The 24397-nt window shown below is 43.7% G+C and overlaps 1 protein-coding gene across 5 annotated transcripts in view; it reads left to right on the plus strand.

Moving 5' to 3' along the window:
* The window catches only part of LOC139812786 (uncharacterized), a 207963-nt gene that overhangs the window by 99327 nt on the left and 84239 nt on the right, over positions 1-24397 (plus strand). For 2 of the 5 annotated variants that reach the window (XM_071777883.1, XM_071777882.1), the window contains exon 1: positions 17595-17933. The exons of the other annotated variants lie outside the window; for them this stretch is intronic. In XM_071777883.1, the coding sequence (XP_071633984.1) occupies positions 17867-17933 (67 nt within the window). In that variant the 5' untranslated portion in view covers positions 17595-17866. Of the gene's footprint in view, positions 1-17594; positions 17934-24397 lie in introns of those variants that run through there. 5 annotated transcript variants of the gene reach the window in all.

Raw genomic sequence — 24397 nt, forward strand, 5'->3', positions numbered from 1 at the left:
CTTTAATACCAATACAAAAAAGTAACTGGTTAACAAATCTTTGTTTCCGACAAATGTTCCACGAAGAACATTTCGTAACGTGTCGGCTCTAAAAGGACAGAGAATGGCAATCCCGAATTCTTCCGTGACATATCTGATTAGCGCTCCAATAATCGGCCCATCTCCGCATATAAATATTGGTATTCTTATGACATTAATTCGATTATGAATCAGGATTATCAAAAGTTTCAAAAGATTTATCGAACGATTTATATCAGTTATCGTACTTTCTTGAGAATATTTTACAATACAATAGATTCGGCTAGTTAGGCTAGTACATTTGAAATCGATCCTAAAATTCAGGATCGAGACAACACGTTTTTTTTATATTTCTGTCAATAATCACATATTTATAAATATTCGATGGACATAAAATAAAAATGATTTATCTCGAGCAAAGTTTATTTAATACGTGTTTAAGCGAAAATTAATACGGGATGCCTTTCGAATATAAATGTCATCGTGACATAAATCCCAACTACATACACGGCTGTTTGTGTTTAATAACTCGAGAACAGGTGCGTTCGTCACGATTTCACGCGTAATGAACTTTTTGTGCCGCGCGTAGCGCGACAGGCAATTTCACAATATCAGTAGGTATCAATTAATCTCACGTTTCTTTACTTTTTTGTAAGACAGTAATAAAATATTATATTTTGCGTTCCGTAAGAAGTGGATGGAGGGAATTATCGTCTGCCTTTCGGGTGACAGGACCTTTCGCCCGTAATGAAAATACTCTGAAATCGGGGTCGCCGTCATCGAGACATCACAAAGTTTCTTAGCGAGCACGACAGGTTGCCAGGAAAGAAAAAACACTTCTACCGAAACCACGCTTGAGGCCGTCGACAACTGGTAGCCGCAAACGGAGCTAACGTCGGCCATTGGTAGATCCGGCTTTAACCAGCGACTGCCGACCGGACCATCTTCCCTACCGTGGACCTACAGCAGCGCGCCGTGCCACTATTTACGTGTTTCGGAATGTTATTATAAGTGGAAACACTCGTGGGACCCTCCTTCCGGCCCCCAGCATCCGCGATTCGACCCCCGTTCCCTCTACACGTTGGATCTATGGACGCGAAACGACAGAGCGGAATTCCCGCCGTTGCGATTTTTGATGCACGTGTTATTCCTTTTTTCTTCTCCTTATTCGTTCGATAATCTCTCTCGGCACCACCGAGAGCGATAAAAATCGCCCATATCGCGCGGAATTTGTTCTGCGGAATTTGACGGCATCGGACGGCCGTCGTTTTGGAAACAGCTTTTTATAAATTGTATATCCTCGTGAGGTTTCGATGCAAGGTCGTATGTCTCTCACGCGAGATATATCCAAGCTTTAAATAGCACTTTACGACTGTGCTGTTAAATCAAAGAATTAAAAAATTAACTACTTCTTTCATGTCTTGGTAAAAAAATTTAAACTACGATATAAATGGCATCTGCGAAATGGTATCTGTTTTATACAAAACACTTTCATCGGTTCAATCTTACTGACAATGAGCTATTCGGTATCTAGGGTGAAGAGGGGGGTCCTGTTCCTTCACCTGCTTAAAAAATATTATATTTTTCAAACTTTTTGACTGCAACGTCTGTGTCTTAAGAGCGTGTCTGTCTTAACCATTAATTTATCGTCCAGCCCGGTGGTCGACGTCTTCCGGCAACGAATGCATCGTTGCGCACAATAATATTTGCAGAGAAAAAATCCTTTGTCCAGTCCGTACTCGCGTCTCGCGTCCCCGGGGCCCGTCGTAATTCGCAGAATTTTTTCGGCAACATGACCGCGGCTCATCCGCCTTGGAGATCCGCCTCTTAACGAGCCGCGTACACCACTCGTTGTGCCCCGGCGTCCGAAGAAGCGGCTCGCAATTAGCGCTCCGATACAACTCGACACTCGGCACTGTTCGCGATCTTCGCGGGCACGGGGTATGCCGATAAAATTCTCATAATACGATTCGATTCTGCCGGCCGATACCCGGGCCGTCGACATGGGCGGTCGCCGCGATCAGCAGAAAACTCGCGTTTGTTTGTGTGAGAAGGGAGGAACCGATACGCGCGACCGATAAGCCGATCAAGTCAGTAAATATATCAACCTTCTGCCGTCGGTTCGTTACGCCGATTCGTCGTGCTTTCGCTTTTTTACAGTTTATTATCGTTCGCGAACGATGAGAACGGAAACGCGTGAGATGGCCGAAAAGTAAGCGAATGAACGAGAGATCGAATAAATTCACTGGAAGTCTTGTTTGTGGAATGTGTGCACCTGCTTTGGAATAACAATATTCAGGATGGGGCAGAATTATGTTTCTCTCTCTGACGCGCGGTGACCATGATTGCGTGCACATTCAGAAGTCGAGATTACTCGCGAACGATAAGCTTGTCGCAATCAGATTTCGCCGATGTGGACGTTGAAATGTTGGTAAATCCTTTAACGGTTAAAGTATTCAATAATATGATTATGAGACATCACGCAGTCTTCTCACATTGCAACGTTGAACATTCCCTTTATAATACTGCATGATACTTGATTTATGACAGGATACTCCGAGAAATGTTGTACGCGATTACTACATCTTTAATCATAAATGAATTATATAGTCTTATTTATATAACACGGATGTAATGCTACGAGACTATTTTTTTTTCAAAATAAAAAATTCTTTTATAATTGTTATTTTGAAAAATTTTTATTTGTTATTTTTTCTTTGTTTGCCAATTTAAATTAGAAAGTGAACGTATCGGCAAAGATTATCTCTCCATCTCGATCGAGGGGAATTAAATTCGGAGGAATGCGCGCGACACGATTCAATGCTATCCCCCGTAAAAGCCAAATTTGCTTTTCATCTCGATACACACGCGAGACACGCAATTACGCAGGCCGGCTCAGTCGAGTGGAGTTTCGTAAACGGCTTTCAGCGTCTATCCTCATGTATGTGTGTGGTCCGTACATGCGTGGCTGGGAGCAGTTTAAAAGTTCACGAGCGTCAGGGAACGTTCTCTGGTAGGCGAAAACAACATTCCCTCGAAATGACCGTCGTTACATTTAGCGACGATATTAAATTATGATTTTAGACGATGCGTACCGAAATTAGGCCAATTCATGCTTTAATCGATCCGCCACCCAAAACAACCATACCTCGCTTGATGCTTGCAAAAGCGGATCGTCGAATATTTGGTCATTTAATCACCATGTAAGAGATCCGCCCGTCTCGAATAACCTGATCGAATTAAATGCGCATGGGAGGAGTGGTCGCGTATGACGTAAATGATGAATTTTAGTGGCAAACAAATACCCGGTTATTATAAGTGGAACATATGAAGATCCTGAAGTGAGTTTCTCATTAGCCATGATTTAAATAATATTTTATGATGACTTTATTACGCGAGATATTAAAATGTTTTTATTGAAATTGCGTGAAACTTTGTCATTTTTGCTTTAAGAAAGGTAGAGCAGAAAATTTTAATTTGTTTTCGGTTGCTGCATTCAGTCATATTATACTTGACATCTCTTATTTTTGTGTTTTTGTACATTTGATCGGATCGATCCGAAAGATGTGCGAAGACATCACTTCATGGGTTATTATTGAATATATTTGCATAAAATTTCATACTTTCATAAAATGTGATGGTGGTCTACCAAACTCCGTCTCAGTGATTAAAATTTAATAGCACTTAGAGCGAAGACAACACGCGCTCAAGCTTGCCGCGTTTTCAGAGAGGTGTGTCCGTGTGTATCGGATTTAGGCTAATTCAAATTTTAATCAACTCGCCACCCAGGCCGTGCTACATGCAGCTTCCAGAACTACAGTCGTAACGATCGCCGTAACGCTTGAGCAGCATACGATTTTATTTGTGCCAATTAACTCCGTCGAGTTAATTGCTTTTGCGTACCGCGCTCATAACAATGTTCCAAATATTCGATAGTAAAAAATGTGAGCGTGACATGCAATTGATATTATATTTATTATAAATTTTTTCTATGTCCAAAGAATAAAAGAGATATTTCGGTTAATCCTTTTTTAATAACTACCATTTTTGGTAGCCTAATCGTGGCGTATCCGGCTTAAAGATTCCTTAACGATGTTTTTTTTCTATTAAATTGTATTTTTAGAAGCTCAAGATTTTTGGGAGCATTTCTTGGCCTACGTGATTCTATATTCGCTGACGTCCGCAGCCACCCACTGACCGTGGGTACAGGACGGTCTTGCGAAAGTTGAAACATGTGTTTCAGGTTGGTTGGCACGTGCTGGTGGTCCGGCTTGACCGTAAACGTCGTGACTTGGTAAAAGCTGGACGCCGACAAAGGGCGCCTTCGGTTGTATTGTGGAGAATTCAAGTCCATGGAAACCAGAGGCATTGTCGGGCCTGTTTCTCGTCCGACTCGCCCGTCTCGGATTTATTTTCGAAAATGGGGGAAAAAACGATGCGGTTACTATGCGGAGTATATCCATCCTCAAAATAAGGTCTTGTCCGACGTTTGTCAGGCAGTTTTGCCATATTTTCGCGTGCTTCGAAAAATATTTTTAATTCGTGTCCTATAAACATTGATAAAAAATATTTTTTTGAGACATTACAAATATATATTTTAATTTTAAAATAGCACACTAGTTATAATATGACGTTATTACATTTGATTTAATATTTAATCGTATTGTGTATATAACGTATGAACGTGATTTCCTACACGTTCTAACAAAAAAAAAAGCTAATTTCCATGGATACTAATATTCTTCCATGGCGATCAAACTGTTATTTTAGTATGCCAAGGGATTCTCTCACGAGGGGATCGATCTCGTGCTTGCCCTCGATCCAGCTTGACGCGACGCGCGCCCTGGAAGCGTGCCCGTCTTGGGAGGTCGCGAGCGCATTTCGGTGGGGATACGCTCGCCCTCCTAAATATGTTATTAGTTCGGTCGTATAACTGCTTCATTTTGAGTGCATGGCCCGAAGGCGATCATCTGCCTGCGCGAGCGGGCGCTCCTCGCTCCAGGAAGGAGAAAAGAGAGCAAGGGTGAGATGGAGGGTACGCGCAACGTCGAATAGACACGCCGCGTTCGTAAGAGAGAGAGTAGTCCTCGCCCTCCCAGAAGTTCTACCAGGGAGGCCTAGATTGTTTAATCGTCCCCCCCTAATCAATGCCACGCCACCCTGTAATTTCGCCAAATTGCGGGAGAGACCGTCCTGCGAGACATTCGGGTTGTCCAGCGGCGGGAATAGGTAGTAGGGTGAGAGAAGATAGGTCTTAATTTAGGATGTTATAAAGCGACTCGCTGGAGCACGTCTCTGCGTGCAACCGACGTTATTACATCATTTTTGGCAAAAGTGCGGAGGTAACATCATGGTCACGGTTTTGCCTCAGCTCTTGCAGAGTTCGCGAACCGTGGGAAACGAAGGTTTAAGTATAAAGTATTAAGTATAACATTAGAAAGAAAAAATCCGCATGTCGGCATGACATCATCAGTAGATTTTGTTGCTTTATTGCAGATAGCAATTTTGACGAAAAATTCGTGATATTTATAATACATGTTTATTTAAATATTTTTTATTTAAATGTCACTAGTTCGCGGAATAATTTTCTCAATATATGCAGCACTGTGTGTGTGTGTGTTTTGTCAAATTACAATAATAGTTTCGTCACGATCAAAATTTTTTTTTACGTCCCATGTACGTGTTAGTTGGAGAACAAAGGTAATGGAGAACGAGGCTAGGTACTGCTCGACTGCCTCGAAGCGGTGCATCGTTAACCTCTGGTAACGGCGCGGCGTAATGACTCAATTTTTCAAATAAGCAAGTCAGATGCGAGGGCGTCGCAACATTAAAAGCAATTATCGCTTATTTAATACTTTGACGATGCAAATTTCCCATGGCGTGGAATGGTCTTTCGTGGTGGGGATCGAAAAGCCGGACTTGTTTACCTTTCTTCAGTAATCATGACCGGCTGATCATGCGATTATTTTCTTACGGCGCGCGTTATAAATAATTACGAGAAAAAGTAATTGCGTTTTTTGCATTTTTGTATGTCGCTTCGCGTTACTTTGATTACAAATACACGTAAGCTGATAATTTTTTACATCGGCATCCCTCTTTTGCTTTGATCTCTCTTGTAAATGAACGTTGATGAAGAGAAATGGATAACGGACCACGAGGAAAAGCCGTATGCCGTTCTTCGTTATTTCGAGATTGCGCTTTAACGGACGACGATTCCTCTCTATAATGTTTCGTGTGAACCGTGCGTAAGTAATTAGCTCGATCGAGTTAATTGACGCGAATAAAATTATAGAGCAATTGATCCCACGGGCGGATCGTCATGGTAGTGGCTCCTGGAAGCCGAGCGATGCGCTCTGGGTGGCGGACCGATTAAAATTTGAATTGGCCTAATTCAAGATACAGGTGCAGACACACCCCTGCGCTTTAGCCTCGCGAGAGTGGGCATTAAAGCTTGGGTGGCATCGATGAGGAGATCTTGCTCTCGCGTCAGGAATACACTCGCGTCATTCCACCGAAGCAAGAAGCAAACGCTTTGTAATTGCAAATGCGACGGGGTTTACGATTACGATCGTCTACATTTAGTCTAAACTATGCAAACCATGTCACTTAAACTTGCTTTAATACCCTCATATTTACTTATTTATTTTTTAAGAAGAGAAAGATACAATTTTCTCTCATCATTATTATATACAAAAATATACAAAATTTAAATTCTTTTATGAGAATAGAAAAATTATCAAAAGCATTTATGCATCAAGAATTTGATAAGTTAAGCGACGATTCTGAGTATTTGGGTGGTTCATGTCGTACGGGATGCCGTGGATGCTCATGTGCAGGGGAGACTGCCCGCATGATTCTTTTTCTACGCGACTTAATCGTTCCGCTAATGACACGCGCGCTGCTCGTTAACGTCCTAATTCGCGGCACAATGTCCAGCTTCCTAGAAAGGCTGTCGTTGAGACCACCCTTGACAGTCGTTTCACTTGAGAATATTAAAAATTCTGTACTGACGATTGGACTGAAATATCAGTTTAATTTTACGTAGTTTATCTTTTTTTATGCGCGACCAATGTCAACTGGGCGTCGAAGTTTCTTGGGGTGCCATAATCAATAAATAGTCGGTGGCACATAATTATCATAATACGCATTCGACATAATATGCATTACCTCGCCCGGGATAATCTTATCATCATTTGTACCTAAATTCCAATTTAATTCCAAATCACGACAACTTTTAAAAAGCATTTAAACTCGAGGCTCACGGTTTATGTCGTGATATCGAGCTTGCTCAAGACGGGCGATCGAACGGGAAATACGTTGGCCGTAATTAGGATTCGTCTCTCCATTAGCATAATAACTCTGTTACGAGCGTGCTCGCGCTCTTGTCGGCCGAACCTCCGGTCGTCTCTTTCCTCAGTCTCAACGCGCTCTCCGCTCCTCTCGTCTCGAAGAGATCCAGAGCAGTTTCCGAGCGCTGAAGGCGAGGGGAGGTGTCGAATAAATTGAGGTCGCGTGGGGCGGACGTCTGCCAGAATGGAAGACCACACTGGCGCGATTCTTGCTACCCCCGGGCCGTAGGATCTGAGAAACTGCGTGGTTCCTGTCGGAGATTCGGGGGTGAGCTGAGGCGAATCGTAAAGAGCGCGGCGCCGTCTTTGTGCGCGATGCCGTTTCCGCTCGGCTTTTCCAGATTTTTTTCTTCATTTTACTTGCCAACTAGAAAAAATTGCACGTGTTTTTTTTACAAAACAAACTAATTAAAATTCTTTTTGGATGAATTATAAAAGTTTTAAAATTATCAGTGTCATTTACGATAAAAGAAATGAAACAAAAGTTATTTAGATATAAGTATAGCAGAAATTCAACACGTAATAATAGTAATTAGAGAATTAATATCTTGTTACATATATCGAGAAGCCTCCGGCATTCAGCAAGGGAGAAGACCACACCGATGTGGTGCCTGCTAGGTTTCTGATTTCGTAAAATTGCAAAACCACTGGTATCAAACTGAAAGAATTGTGAAGAGAGCAGCAACGATTTTTAAAAGACCGCAATTGGAATTTTTCCATAATTGATACTTCGATCGTTGAGAAAACGGAGAAAAAACCGGAAGAACCCTAATCCCAGGTACAGCATGTGTTTCGCAGAAAGGCGGGTGGGTGGGCGTACAGCGCAGGTCGAAACAGATTTTTTTCGAAAACTATATACCAAACGAACTCTCTCATCTTGTGAAACATAATATCTTTCGGGGATAGCTTTACTTAAGCACGGTCGGTTAGAAATGCACAAGCTGCGACTTGTCACATATTGTCGGGCGTTAAGATATTCGTCTAAGTCTTTCAACTGGAATGCATACGTGCAAGACGAGCTGTAGAAACGTATATCTTTGAGAATAACATTGTTTGCGAGATGTACGATGAACATGGCACCTCGCATATTTTACGCGCACCGTTTCCAGTAGAATATACGTTCTTATTGCCTACGTGCCTTAGAAGATATTCAGCGACTCTTTTCTTTTCTTCTCAAGATTTTACACCTCGCGGAATCGCTTCTTTTGTGGAGGAGAATCCCCATTAGAGAGCATTGTTAAGCAAAACTTATATGTTACCTTCAAAACTCCTCTTATCTCACGTTGATTTCTAACGCAATGAAATACTGCGTCACCTCTAAGTGATGTTTCTCTTATTAGCTTTAATTTTTAGTTTTAGAGTGTAAAAATATCTATGTGTATACACTGTGCGTCATAAAGGATTGCTGAAAACGCATATCCGATGTGGAACATTTGTTCTACGTTACCCGTTAGATTTAAGAAAATAAACATATTTTAACCACCGTATGGTTCAGTCATTTGCGAGATGTTGTCGAGTCGTAGATGTCATCGACCAAGCTGCAATGTGTCAGGAAATAATACTAGCTATAGTAATATCTAAGCTTTAAGCTTTATCTCAATTTTTTCTCTCAGCATAATAAAAAAAAATACTGCTCGCGTTCCTTCATCAATTATTATTATTATTTCGGAACTTATTGGAAAATAGTCGATTATGGCTGTTCAATTTATTACTTGTATAAATTATTTTATACCATTAAGAAATTAAAACGTAAACGTTAGAGCTAAAACTATCCACTGTTTCCCAACATAAAATTCCGAGTGAATAGCTTCTCCATATAATAGCTTGAAGAGGATCTTAAATCTTGCCGGCTCTCTCATCCATCGTGTGTGCAAATCATTCGTGGTCCCCTAATATATAATTACCGAGGAAGGGGCACGTGTACCCTGGAGACAGTTTCTGCCTCCGTGGCGGGACAAATTGGTGGTCGAGAGTAAGTCATTAGTTGAGGTAAGATGCGGATTTGGCCGGACCTTGGACAGGATGTTTATCGAAATCGTCACAAAACGTTGGTGGTCCGAAAAATACATTATTATTAGACGTTATTAGACAACATGTCAATCAATTCCGGAGCAATCGATCTCGAGCCCGAGGAGAGGATCTTCTTTACAATGCGCGCACGCAGTGCGCGCGCGCGTGTGTGGTCGCGACTGCTTTAACGGCCCCCGACTGAAATATGTTATCAACTCGAACACACCAACTGGTCGACGCTCAAAGCCTTTAAATGCTGCGCGCGATATTTGCATTGACAGCCCGCCGCCGAGATGGCTTTTCGACTCTTTTCGACGGCGCGAGCGATTGCCTCGAGGCAAGCCTCGAGGCATAGCCTGTAATTCACTATCACAATGCTTACGATTGCTCCGACACTCTTCTTTTTCTGATACTGCATACTGATGGTTTTCGCGTGTACTCAATGTTGCAATCAGGGCCGCGAGATTTCTTTTTTTTAAATTGACTCTCGTTTTCGTTGGTGCACTGGCCTCCGCCGCAGATCGCGGCAGAGAAGGCACGCAATAAGAGACGCGCAAGCAAAAGCCGACTATCGTACGACGTTATTCTCTTCTCGATACACCTGCCGTTTACCGGCGCGCGAGCACGCCTCCGCCTGCGCCAGTCGTCATCGTCCTACGAAAAAGGAGCACCGCGAGCCCGGCAAGAGGGGGTCCCGGGAATTTCGATCCGTGGGCCTCGATAAAAGAGCGAGGCACGAACTGTTCGATAGACATCTCCGAGGGGCCCCACGCTTGATATAATAAGGCGTGGGCTCGATCGAATCGAGCGGGACAAGTTCGAGGGCAGGCATTGAGCGTCAATCAGGGAAAGTGATTTGTAAAGGGACGGGCGCGCGCATGTGAAATCGGGCATGCATGCGCGCGACGCAAAGAGCGCGGTGTTTCTCCGGCTTCGATTACGGCGTGTGTGTGTTGCACGGCTTGCTTTAAATTATAAAACCAATTTCCGCCCTGGGAATCGAGGTCGGGAAGGTCGCGGTGCATAATAACGAGACAGCGGGCGGATGCAAGTGCGCACCGGCTTTCTTCTGTCGCTGAGGATGTGTCCCGGCTATTAAAGGACTTCGCATGCAAATAAAGGGTATCCCTTTCTACTATACGAGGATTTTTCATGGCGACAGCGGGATCCGCTGCGTACCTGCTCCCTCGGTAGCACAGGAGGGTTATAATTTCAGGGGCCTTAAATTCGACGGGGACATAGGTAATTTAATATAGGAAAGCGGGAGATAATGTTCTTTTATTTTTTAAGTTGATTCTTTTGGAGGATATTACATTGATGTTGATTTCAGAGAGAGATTTCATACTTTTATTAATTTGTATTTAATACATATTTTCTTGTTGCTTCAATATATTGGCATAAGAAATCTTGCCGTCTTTCCTGGTTAAAACAAGTTAATTAACATTACTAATATAATGTTTCTTTACATCTGCCGGAAATGAACGCTTCAAGTATTATCTAACGAGCCACTAAATTATAGTACGTTAGCACATAGACGATACCGTCTTGCAACGACTGGCGAGCAATAGTTAAAAAAATGCATGTTAAAATATTGAAATTGCAAATGCGCAGCCTATGCGTCTTAACGAAGTTCTTGCCGCTAACGACGACAATTAGAATAGCATTCCGTAAACCGGTGGAGTTTATGCCGGCTCGTTAATTACGATTTTTAGCAGGTAGCGAGGTACCGAGAAAGCCGCGGATCGGCAGAACTTTCGGAATGACGCCCTTAATGCCGACGTTCTACGCTTAATTAACGTTGTCACGGAAGAGCTTACTGCGCGCTGCATTCCGCTGTCTGACATCGACACGTTTCTTTGCCACGCTTTTGCGATCCGAACCGACGCCTTTCTCTCGTTTGTAGCGACGAATCCCTGATTGGCGGTGCTTCTTTCACGATTTCTTAAGACCGAAGTTCTCGATTCTCGCGTTCAAATACCGGTGAAAAATGTGTTATTATGCCAGTCGACCATGGAGAAATTTTCTTTTGAAAGGCGTATTTTTTGTAAAATTATTAAAAGTCGATAACGGCCAGCGAATCCCGAGAGGAGAGTGCGCGTGCCAGAGATATAAGATTACAACCATATGTATAACCATGCACAAAAGTCCGAATGTTAATACTTGTCGGTGCAGGATATAAGATATCAGATAGATCGCGCGACTACGTTGTTCCGAGAAAGGTGTAGGGCGTATTAAATTAACGCGCGTTCAAATTTACACATCCAAACACAAGGTGCGTATCCGAGATTAATGGGGCCGAACCATCGTGATAAAACGAATAGGAGTCGCATTTGAATCGGCAGTACGAAAGAAGAACGGTATGCAGGTCCCTCGTGGAGATAAACGTACGGGAGAAGAAATAAACGCGCGGAAGAAAAAGCCCGCGTAAGATGATATCGTGGTAACGTCTTGATTTAACGAGTCGCAGATACAAGATCGCAATCAGAGCACAGAGAGTTTGCACCTGGGGCCGGAGGCATCGATCGGCGTCGTTCGTTGCCGTGTGTCATGCGCGCGCTCGTCTTTATGGTCACTTTTAACAGCCCTCGGTACTCGCACAGTGATCGTCAACTTTTTCGAGGATCGTTGGAACGTGAAATCCTGATCCCACGCACCTGTCTGCCACGCACCGAGCTCTCTCAACATAGAGGTGCCTGTCAGAAATGGAAGATATTTAATTGACAACATCCGAATATGATTACCATATAGAGAGTAATTGAGAGAGCGCATTTATACTTTACTCTGTTGGATACTTAAATTAAGACATGCGTGAATCAGATAATTTAATTTTATCTTCTGTTTTTGTGAAAGTTTCAAGTATTTCGAATGTGATTGTGTTGTACTGATTTGCATGAATCTTATACAGTTGACGAACACTGACTTCGAGAATCAGTCGACTGTATCGTCGCTAGCGCCGACGTTTATATAATCATTAAGAGAATGTACGGTAGAGGACAGTTATCAATTATGGTAAATGCACTTGGAAAGACAATAACTCGGTGCGATTTACATATGCGGGCAGCTGTCTGAAGTGAAATACAGAGAGCAATAATACTGCGTCATTTACCACTTACGAAGAATTTTTATAAAATCAAAATGTGTATATAATTATATACCGATCTTCCGCTCTTCGAGAAAATACGATTTAATTGCCTGACAATCATGTTTTACACATTTAATACATTTATTTAACACAGCTTTTTTTCAAACGCGACTTTTTTCTATAAATGTTTACTCATTCTAGAGGAAAGACATCGAAAATTAATGAGACTCTAGCGTGTGTGAAATACTTAATCAAAACTATTTGTTCCTTTCTAACGTGGATTGTGGATAACCCTTTTCATTGCCCATAAATAGAACGATAAAGAAATAATTGTCGTCCATCATTCCGTTAGACTAATGAACGTAAGCTCCGTTCTAGCTTTTTCAAAGCGTTAGAGAAGTCTCTCAAGAGCGAAGAAAAAGAGGAACTTACTAATCGCACCAGGCAGGGGCTGAATAGCGCTTCAATTTAAACGTTCGCGGCGCAAACGCCCCTTTGCCGTCGCGCCTCGCGCGAAACGAGGAAGAGATTAACTGCGACGTCTCATGCGAGCACTCGCGAGCTGCGTTCGCTGACGTCTCGTATGCTCTGGAAACGAGGCCCCGGTCTACGGGGCTCGGTGCGGCCTTCTCGCGCGGAATGACTCGGTAAGCGCAATGCCGCGCGCGCCCTCGCGAGCGGCAGCTATTAAATGCCGGAGTGCTCATAAATATAAATCATATGAGATTGTCTTGTTGTTCGTCGATGCTCCTGGCGGCCGCAACCCTGGGAAACAGCTGTCCGCCCAGCGGCTGGCCCTCACAATGCCGCCAAATTTGGTCTCGCGAAACGCTGCTCGTGGCGGCCACAGATCGCTTATTCCGAGCTTGAGACGTGTCCTGCAGGTCTGAAAAGACCTGTCCTCCTCGTCGTCCTCTTCCCTTGTTCGCGAACGGCTCCGCGGAGACATTTCGGTAAGAGTTTCTTGCCGGGGATTCCAGCGGAGCTCGCCCCGAGAAGATACAGATACCTTGAAAGCGCGGCTGATACTTGGGATTAATGCACGTTATACGCGCTCGAGTGACTCGAATAAAAATTTAATGTTCCGAGAATTTTACTTCACGATCGATACACATTCTTCAGACGCCTGAATCTTCGATGAAACCTCTCGAGAGTTTTAAAACTCTCGCAATGAGGTACAGAAAATTTAAGATCATTATATTTGTCCATGTTTGAAACGTCGTGACGAGCTGTTTTCGAAATAATACAAATAATCAGGAAACTGTAATAAGTATTTTGACATCACAATGTTAGCTGATAGCAAAATTTACGTTAAACACGAGAACACGACTACGAGGATTGCTGTAATATGTATCATATTCCTAACTCAATATACCATAAATATGATGCGCGCAGTCGTAAAATTCTAATCAGTCGAGCAATGCCGTAATTCGTCTTGCATGGTAACAGCGTGTCGATATTCGATTTACTTTTGATCGCTATTTGAAGCCGCTGCAAATGTTCCGCGTGCGGGATCAACTCCAATGAATGGAATATCGATGAAAGCTCGACTGAACCAATGAAATTTTTTATTACGTAATCTTATTTTATCATTTACCGTGTCAAATAACGCTACCAAGTGTAATCTCTCGCAGATCTGTCCCGACGTATCGGAAGTCGAAGTCAGATATAAAGTAAGCGATCAAGCCATCACCAGCAACGCCGTCGCCTCTCGATAGTCTCCTACCGGTCTAATCGTCGAATCGCATATAAAGGTCCGCGATAATCGACTCGCCCGACATCGACGGATTTATCGCGACGATTTTGACAATGGCCGTTCCTATCTGCCGTCAGTGATCGCGCGGCGCGAAGTCGCGCGACGTAACATATTGGCCGCTCGCGTACGTGTCAGATTGTCGCGTATAAATATTCATGGCGCGTCGCCGCGATAAAAATCGCGGCCTTCTCTCGCGCGCGCAGGCACAAAAGATTTTTTTTTGTTCGTTCGATAATTTCGAGTTGCCTATACTTGATCGCCGGGGCCTCGCGCGAGATCCTTCTCCCGAAGCCGCTTAATTACTTCTCGAAGGAGTCGATTGACTCTTATTCCACCGGTAGATCGCCATCGGTTGGCATAGCGCGGTCCAATCAATGGATTGGACACGCCGGGCTACTATTAATGAGCAAACAGATGAAACGACGGTAGATAGCCGTGTTTTTAATTAACTTTTTACCGGCGCACACACATCGGCGCCCCCGGTCGTGGAATTAATATCAAACATAAGAGAGTTCATTTTCCTACGCCGTCTCTTTTGATACTCAAATTACGATTGTCGGTCGCGACTGCGTATACGCATGACATTTAAACGCACCTGCGTAACCGAGATATTCATGAAGAGATGCATCACGAATGTCCGCTCGACAGATTCGTTTCGTTGAGTGGTTTTATGAGATGTATAAATATCAGAATACCGGTATCACTTGTTACGGAAATTCAATTAAAAATTGAAACTGCAGTCGTCGAAAATTTACAAATAAGTATCGCATTGAAATATTTCGATTACTATGAAATAATTCTAAAGAGGTACTATAACATAAGATAATTGTAAAGAAGCACTATAATTTTTTATTTTTGTACTTATTTTACGCATCATTATTTTATTTGGACGGAAGAATTTTTCTTGCGAATCTTCGGGCACATTCTTAGCATTCTAAATACTCGCAGCAATTACGCCGGGTCTATCAACTGCCGTAAAACTGTCTCGTGGTATTTCAATGCCAATTTTTCGGTGGCTCGAGTCCTCGCTGAGGATAATCACTGGGTTGCGCACAGTAGGCAACTGCTCGCGCAACGAAAGTGCAGCCAGGGTCTTAATCTAGACCAATTTAACATTTCAGACGCTCTCTCTTCCTAGCTGCTGCTTTATTTGCTATAGCCTGATTATACGTCTCCGTTGATTGGCGTTTCGCCACGGCACACACCAGCGCGAATTTTTATTAGCCCACACCGGCGCGAACAATGGAGCGGCCGCGCGGTGGCTCGTATACGCGATTTTTGGTGATTTTCATCAAGATTTCCGAGATAGTTCGATTAAGATGCAGCCGGACGGGGACGCGGGACCAGCTTTTAATTTGTTCGAAGATGTTCCTCGAAGCGGTAACGACTGGGTGCGGGAGCGCCAACGAACGGGTCAATTAGTAACAACGAAAGCCTCCGTGGAATTTATAAGCGCGGGTAAGGGCGACTCCACGTCTTGGACATACAAAATTATACCCTTTCCGCAGCTGCCTATACGTTCCCCTTTCCCTCGCTGAGCGTACAATTCAAATCCTTGGTCACCATTCCTAATTAGTATACGCCTCCTTTCGCGTATAGGATGCATCGTAAATATTATACGAATAATGCTCGGTAGTTTTCGAAACGACGATTTAGAAACTAGTTGGCCAGATAATTTTATATTTCTACGTTGGAAATATGTAAATCATCCGAAAATATTGTGTTCGATCGATGATTAATGTTCACCGAATGAAATTATTCTTCAAATGATAAACAATGGACCTCCGGATTTTGACGCGCGTGTTCTTGGTGCATCCCGAATACGGTCAACGCTCACTTATGCGTGAATGCATTCGTGCGTACTAACTTACACAGTCGCAGAGGTGTCCGTGAGACGTGGTCGAAGAGTCAGCGTCGGGTATGAGGGTACATAATAACTTATTCCGAGCCTTATTATTACGGACGACTGCGGTGGGCCCTGGGCCAGTAGCGGTCAAGTACGCGTGGGTATCCAACGCTACGTCCGTTATTACGTCGTCACCGGTCCTCTGACTGCCAATGAGCGACCGAATGACGGTGCGCGTTGACAAAACTTTTCTTTGCATAGTCATTGTAACTTGGTTATTCGATTTTTTGGTGATGTTGTTTATTCCTCGCCCCTTTTTCGTGCTTCGAAGAAGCACTTTATTACGTCCGGACGAGTTCTCACGATTGAGCAAAATTTCTATGATCATTGACATTGCTATTAGTCTGATTTCGGCGATATTCTGATTTTTACAATCACTGACATTAATATTAGTTATCTGATTTCGATGATATTCGGAGAATTGATGAAATTTTTTTGTGGAATCGTTTAAAGAAATTTTCCGTGATGCGTCGCTTTTCTACCAGGCGATATGAAGTCATACGAACTATGTAGGCGAGCGTAGCTCGAGGAGGGAGCGTTGCAGAACTATTTATACGAATTCGTCATAGGGAGCATTTAGGAAGGTAACGCATCGGCCTCCCCGTTACGCCGTCTCGAAGCGTCTTTCACCCTGAGAGCGACGATTCTCGGTTATTATTGGCGCCAAAAGACACCCACGCACGTGCGTAAGTGCAAGCGGCACGCGATGTTTGGCAGCGGTAGTCGAGTCCAATTCGTTTTTCCTCTTAAGCGTGCCTGCGAACGTGCGACTTGGCGCGCATCCAAGATGAATGAATTATGACACGGCGGCAGGAAATCTCGTTTTCCGAAGCGCATCACTATCGCGATAATCATGATTTTAAATCGCGCTTGCTGGAGAAGCTCTAGCGAGCAGAAATCCGGCAGAAATAATTTGCGCGGAAAATTTTCTGGCGTTACGCCGAGTTAACAGAAGTAATGTGACGTTTGCTCGTTTTATTAGTAGAACTTTATCTATATTAAATGGTTGCATTTTTTTATAAGGCGAAATTAAACGGTAAAACAATTTCGTGACGTAGAGCGCGATGCGCTTTCAGATTGGTCTACGGCAACACGGTGAACTCATACTCTATCAACATTTTCATCTCCCGCTCGCGGCCTGACGCGACTCTCTCCACTCGTGGGCACACGCGGTCGACTCGTGCCCTCGTGTGCGTGCCCTATGCTTATGCACGCGCGTGAGAACGCGCGGTCATCCGAGTATGCGAGCGGACGTCGGTCGGGATCGGGACGAGCCTCTCTCGTGAGAGCGCGCGAGGATCGGAGGAGAAAAGAACCGCCGCGCCGGAGTGAAGGAGAGGAGGGAGCGTGTGCTGCTAGAGGTGGTGGTAACGGTGGAGGTGGAGGAAGAAGCTGGCCCTCTTGGGAGCGACTCGTGAGAGTGCTCGTCGCGGGAGAGAGAGAAATCGAGAACCCGCTTAGTCCCACGCGACGGCTCGTGGCTCCTCGTGGCCGACGCGCGTCGCGTCGCCCCTGCTTCGCCCTCTTCGTCCGGTCGCGAGGAGGCGGGAGGAGCTGGTATAGGAGACGAGGAGAGTGGGTTCCCGGCTTTAAGGTCGCCGCGAACGTCCGCGCGCGCGGTGCGGCGCGACCTCGCCGAGCATTTAAATGGAAACGTAAGGTAAACGCCGCCAATTAAGGCTGCAATTGGCGGAGCTTTGTACGTCCGTATTACAAGTTGGAGGGAATCGACAAAAATATGTTTTATGCTCGAGCAGCCGCAGACGACGGACGGCGAGGAGTCCAATACGTGGATTTTATTTTTAGTTAGAGGTACAAAAAAAGTGTCTACACTGTTGGAGACGCTTGTCTCAAAAGACATAGTCGGAATGAGGATTCTCTAATTTATTTATTACAAAAGAAGAATTCTCTTATATATACATGTAATAAATTAATTTGCAACAGCTTTCTTTCGTTTCAAAGGAAAAACATTGACTTAAAAATTAATTTATCTAAATCAGAACAATCACCGAAAATATAATTTAAATTTAGATATAATTTAAAATTAATATAACGGAGGATAAGAAGCGAGAATTGTAAAAACTGAGAATTCTTTCTCTTGACGCGTCTCGTTCACGTATAAACGAAGCCGCAAATTATACATTAAGCATCATTTTCGTCCGACGTGATGACGCGTCAGATGTCGATTCAGCTGAATCAATATACGCAAGGGAAAACACATTTTCAATTCTGATTCGCGGTCGGGATTCGCGTGGGCATATCTGCGCAAGAAATATTCGCACGCGGAGCCTTGAACGGAAGATCGAACGCGGCCAATGACACAAAGAACGTCGTTTAACTCCTCGCATGATTTATTATCGATTTCTTGAAGCGATATTACTCGTCCAGCATATTGTAGATGCTCGAACATACTTGTCGATCGTTCATTTTCTTGTCTCGAGCAGTGGAACAAAAAATTACTGAACTAGTGACAAAGAAGAGATCTTTTTACAGATTAAAACCAGACAAACCATACGTAGAGATTATTATAAATATTACATTAAAAAAATTTAAAATTATATTAGATATTCAGAAAATCGTCTCTGCCAATTTATCAAGAGATTGTTCCTTATACTTCTTTACATAACAAATAATTTTTATTGCATAATTTTTTTAACGCTAAGATACCGTAGAAATATATCTTCTGTACAATATTATCCTGGATTTTATCGAGCAGTAAATATTTTCACCATGACACAGAGTTCTCAATCGATGAAACGTTCGACTCGGTCGCGCGAAAAGAAAGAAAATATCACATCGGGGAGCGAGCCAATCACGCGCAAATATTATCTCCGAGCGAATAAAGAAGCTCGCTGCTCATCCGGCGCCCACTTCGCGGACTGGTCTCGCATGCACAATGGCTAAACTAATATTGAAATATTGCCGGACGATTGGGCGCAGGGTACATTTTTCAACGTCGAACGTCGGAGGCGCGCCCGCTAACAAATGTGGTTGATATACGGGCGGGCCCCCCCATTCAATGCCGATTGTTAATACGAAATCATTTATTTACACGAGCGCACCCGATCGTCACATAGCCACGCCGCGCCGGGCCTTTAAGGCCCGCCGATATCTAAACGAGCCTATCGCAATCGGGCCGTCTGTAGATTGGATCGCGACGTTGCGCTCAATGAGTTTATACCTTTTGAGGCTGTAATGCGATCAAGTGGATAAATTGTGCGTGAGAGGCAGCTGCGCCGAACACTTCTACCTGATTATGCAATATTTGCTGCAATCTTTTTTTAGATTAACTTGGCGTGCCGTTGCAGTCATCGTCTGATTGGTATATTAACACAATTTTACAAGTTAATATTAAAGAATGTCTGGTGCATAATCTCGATGTTTAATGGTATAAGATGTAAACGAAATGTTTTTTAAATAATTAATTATTAATATTTGTTAAGAAATAGTGTGGGAATTTATCGTCTAGAATAATGGCGCGAAAGTAGCGTGAATTCCGTCACAGAATTCGCCCGCAAAAAGGACGAGCGCATTTCCAATGTCGAGATATTCCATATATGTAACACGTAATTGGTCATATTTTTACGTCTGGGCGGAAACGCCTCTTGTTCGCTGGTACCGATCGACCGGATTCGCCTTCATTTGTTCGTTGCGAACGATGGGATTCTCCTTAAATCGCGCGGCACGCTTTTTGCCGCGTCGGGTTCAGGAATTCGCCCCGACCAAAATCACATTCAAATCGAGATTAAAACCGATGCCAAGTCGCTGACTTCGCTCCATGCATTATATCGAATTCACCGACACGAGATATGTTTTGTCGTCTTCACGAGCCACCGTGCGTTCTTGTCACTTGGAAGAACTGGACAAACGAGAAAACTGTACTACTTATATGTGTCTTGCTCCTTTCGCGTATAATGAAAGAAGACTTTTCTTTTGTTACTCTGCTGTTTTCTGTTGTCTTAATAATCGGCGAATTAATCCTTATTGGGCATGTGCAATCGCGGCAGTGCAATATCGAAAGTTTGTCATTTTTTTCTTCATCAATCAGTATATATCTGTATTGTGTTAAATTTTCATCTCCGTAACCTCGTGGCCAAAAGGAGATGCTGTGGCGCCGAGCTAAAATGGCATCGGTTAAATGTCTCAATCGCGCGCATCAAGTAGCATTCGGAGCAAACATTTAATCATGATGCCCATTAACGAGGGACCGGCGTTTACGAAACCTGTATGGTGCTCGATCGCAGGACACACTTCTGGAAGAGAACTAACCAGCACCGGGATTCCGACACTCTTTGGCGCGCCTCTCGAAACGCCCGCTTGCGAAAGCGAGGCGGCGGCTACCGCAAGATTCCGCTCACGCGTGTCGCACTCGCCAACTTATGCATCTCGTATTTTTTATCACGCTGTCCGCAACACGGCCGTACGGTACGCCATTTGCGGGAAAGCCACGCAATTATCCGCCGGCAAATCCGAGCGGCAGCTGTGTAACTCCAAGTTTGGTGCTATCGGAGTCCCGCCTTCTCTCTCACACCTCTGACACTGCTGCCTTCTCTCGGTTCTCTTTCGTTTTCGTTGATCGAACCGTCTCGCTTTCTTTCGCTACTCTCGCGAGCCGTTCGCGCGTGGTTTCTCGCGATGGCGTTCGTCTCGTTTAAGGCACTTGATGTCTTAATGGTGCGTTCACCTTAAAGTGAAATATTGTGCTACTAGATTTTAATTCTTCTAACAGAAGTCTAATAAAAAGACAGATTATTCTGGGACGATTTCTTGATAAGTTAGAGAAGTATCAAGATTGGATTTAATATTTATGAGACATGCCTGCATTAAATACGCATTATAATTACGTCTAGTCCGTACAATGAGTTTTTAAAAATTTTCCAGTCGGACGTGCCGAATATCCAAGATAACGAGGATCGTTAGGAACCATGTGTCGAATATTGGTTTTATTCGTTAATCAGTCACCCCGTCTGGTCTTCATATTAAGTCCATATCTAAAAAGAGGCTTAAGACTTTTGAGATAGTATATTTGTCAGTTTCAAAATCGCAAAAGCAGAAAGCTCCTGCGATAATCGCTAAGAGAAGAGTTTCGCGGGTTGTTATTGCCTACTAAATGACGGGACAAATAGTTTCGTATTACGAGAATGATGCTTTCATAATTTTAATCTCGATTTGTCAGAGTTTTGTGTATCATTTATATTTAACATCAATATCGTACTTTATTAAAAAATATATAACGATAATATATTCAGCAATTATATTACCAATTGAATATCAGTTTATAATTTGCCACCCACTTGTCAAATTGCCATTATAATATAATTTGGAGAACAATCGTCTTGATGAAATCTAATTAAAATTTTGATAGGGATATTATATATAATAATATTTCACACAATACCCTCAGTCAATTATGTATAGAGAAATCGGCGGAGCAGTCGTTTCATAATACATACGCGGGACCATCATGATCGCGTAAATCCGCTTCTGTCGAACAATAGACATCGCCCGGCATAAGCTTGGAATTCAATAAAAAAAAAAGAGAGAAGCACACGGGTACCCGCAGCTCATTTTGCCCGAGACAGTCGACGACGCCCAGTTTGTGTCGAACTATTTCAGACCAGCTTTTCTCCCGACATTCATCAGCTGCGTAACTGTGCGTCGGGCTTTGTACGTGGATAGACAGGTAGACGAAGGGAACCGAGATAAGCCAGACTCAGCGCGGAAGCAACTTGTAATTACTACCTCATAATCGAATAAGCGTCAATTCTATCTACATTCATTCCCCCTTCTATCATGTATTTCAGTTAGATATGACGCAACATGTAAGCCTCAAATTATTTTAAGTATACCCTGTAATTACTCATCTTTTTTTTTTGCACAAATAATTCAACAACTTCGCTCGCGAGAAGTTCGGAAGCGCATTCGATCAGCGGATTGCACGCTCGCGAAACGAGCGGAGGTGAGAGTGGATTCGTTCGAGAGCGAACGTGGGACGCGCGTCGATGCCTTCGTTGCGTGGGATCGCTTCCGTGTGTGTGCGTGCGTGCGTGGATTGTCGGGGACCGGGTCGTTACCCAGACATGGGGGCTTCATGTGCGTTCCACTACCACCAGCGACGACACCGTCATCATGATGCGGCTTATCGCGATGCGAGGTGTGGGAGTGTCTCCGTCTCTATTTCGCTGTTCCTCTCGGTCCTCCTCTCTTCCGATTTCTCTCTCTCGCGACACGAGATACGAGTGCACGCCACCTTCCCTCTCTCTTTCTCTTTCTTTGCATCTTCGTGTCTTTCATCCGCGTACTTTTATGTCCTTATCGTGATACGTCTCTTATTTCGCCCGCGCCAATTTCTTTCTCTCGTGAGGATTATGCGCGACGCGATAGAGACTGCTCCCATCAATGTCGACATCGCTCGGGTCTGTCGATAAATTTAGTTCGCGGATGTCGGACAGGACCTCGTGGGGGCCGCCGCACGATCGGACTTTAAATCGAGATGATCTTGATGACGCATTTGAATGTATCCCCACGAGCGCGCGATTATTTATTGCGCGACGGAGTTATCTGGTCCTGGAATTGATTCTGGGGGCGAATAACGTGGGCAATAAAGTCCCGCATCCGGTGCAAAGGCCCACCAGCCTACTGACATGCTTATATTTCTATCGTATATATTTAATATACAGATTTATATTTCCTTTCTGCTAAAAAGAAAGAAAATATCAGTAAATTATAGATGGATAAAAAGGATTGCATAGCTAACGAAACCAGTAGAAATAAACATGACTAATTATGAAAATTAAAATATTAAATTAAATTTGTATTATAATTTTAATTTTATATAACAACTTTGTAGACTATAGTATAACAATATTTCTCATTGTAGTAATTTATTTTATATAATAGATACGTATTAGTAACATTAATATATGGAAAAAGTTCTTTATTGAAATAAATTAATGTTGAACTGCATTAATCTAAGAAAAGAGATTATGAAATGACACGCGTCTTTTATGGAATACCGCGGGAAATCTAGTTGCGATTCATTCGACCAATTACCTTCGGCGTACGTCTAAAATGGTCAGCTCGGACGAATTGTCGATCGTTAACACCTCCGTGCGAGCGAGCGCTGCTCGCAGAGTTTGTTTTCGCTGGGTGCAAAAGCAGCCGAGAAAGGAGCATGGGAGAGAAAGATGAAGGAAGAGAGATCAGTACCCCGTGCATACCTACGTGCTATGCACGCATATGCACGCAGCGCGTCCCATAACGCGACTACGTGTGGGCTCGTGAAGTGTGGGTTCGGCCGCCTTAAAGCGCGTGTCATATTTGGCGATACATCGCACAAAACCCCTCGTGTAGGCTCGCACCGCGCCGCGACGGACGGATGCTCGTGTTAGGCAAAGAAAATATCTGGGCGTTAACAAACAATCTCAGGGAAAGTCTAAAGAATTTTAATATACGCTAGAGTATTACAAAAAATGTCTTACAATTAGTAGCTCTTTCCGGATTTGAGAATTGCGCGCACATGATAATTTGCTTTATAAAATTTAATTTAATTCGTTATATATAGCTTATAGCGCGAGGTTGATAATGATCATCTTCCTCCGGAATACGCCTTCGTGCTCACCGAGAGAAGTTTGGTTTCGACGACTCATCACTTGAGGATTCCATGCACCTGTTTAAATGCGGTAGTTCGTGTAGAGACGCCGTATATCGTAATAGGAAAGCGTTGTTTGCACGTGCCCACATTCGTTCCGTTCGTCCGTCACCCACACGCCACGCCGTCGCTTATTAAGGACTGCTATCGCGCGAGAGATATACGACGAAGAAGGAAAGGACACGGAGTCTCCTTAAGCCTACGCCGTGCTCTCGGCCCACTTCGAGCCGAAGAAGAACGAGATACAGGGCGGGCGGTAGGCGCTAAGAATGACCGGCCTACGAGCTGTCGTCTAATTAGGCGTTGTTCGGGGTCCGTGTGTTTCCATCGTGATACAAGGATCGGCAAAAATCTGGCTTAAATTGGCGGACGTTGATGGAATGGGACCCGTAACAACTCTATGTCAGTGTTAGCGCCTTGTACGAGGGGTCCTATAACGCAATCAGATTATCGTTGAAAGAAAAAAAGATCGATCAAAATATATCTCGGTATATGGAGCACGGATATAGATTTTAGACCGAGCTGTGTAACATTGCGCGTTACGACACGTGAATCTCGCGAAGGCAGTCAGTTGGATAACGATGGATCACGAGGATGTACATCGCGAAATTCATCCCGCGATCCA

This window comes from Temnothorax longispinosus, chromosome 5 (genome assembly GCF_030848805.1).
Source record: "Temnothorax longispinosus isolate EJ_2023e chromosome 5, Tlon_JGU_v1, whole genome shotgun sequence".
NCBI classification, from domain to species: Eukaryota; Metazoa; Arthropoda; class Insecta; order Hymenoptera; family Formicidae; genus Temnothorax; species Temnothorax longispinosus.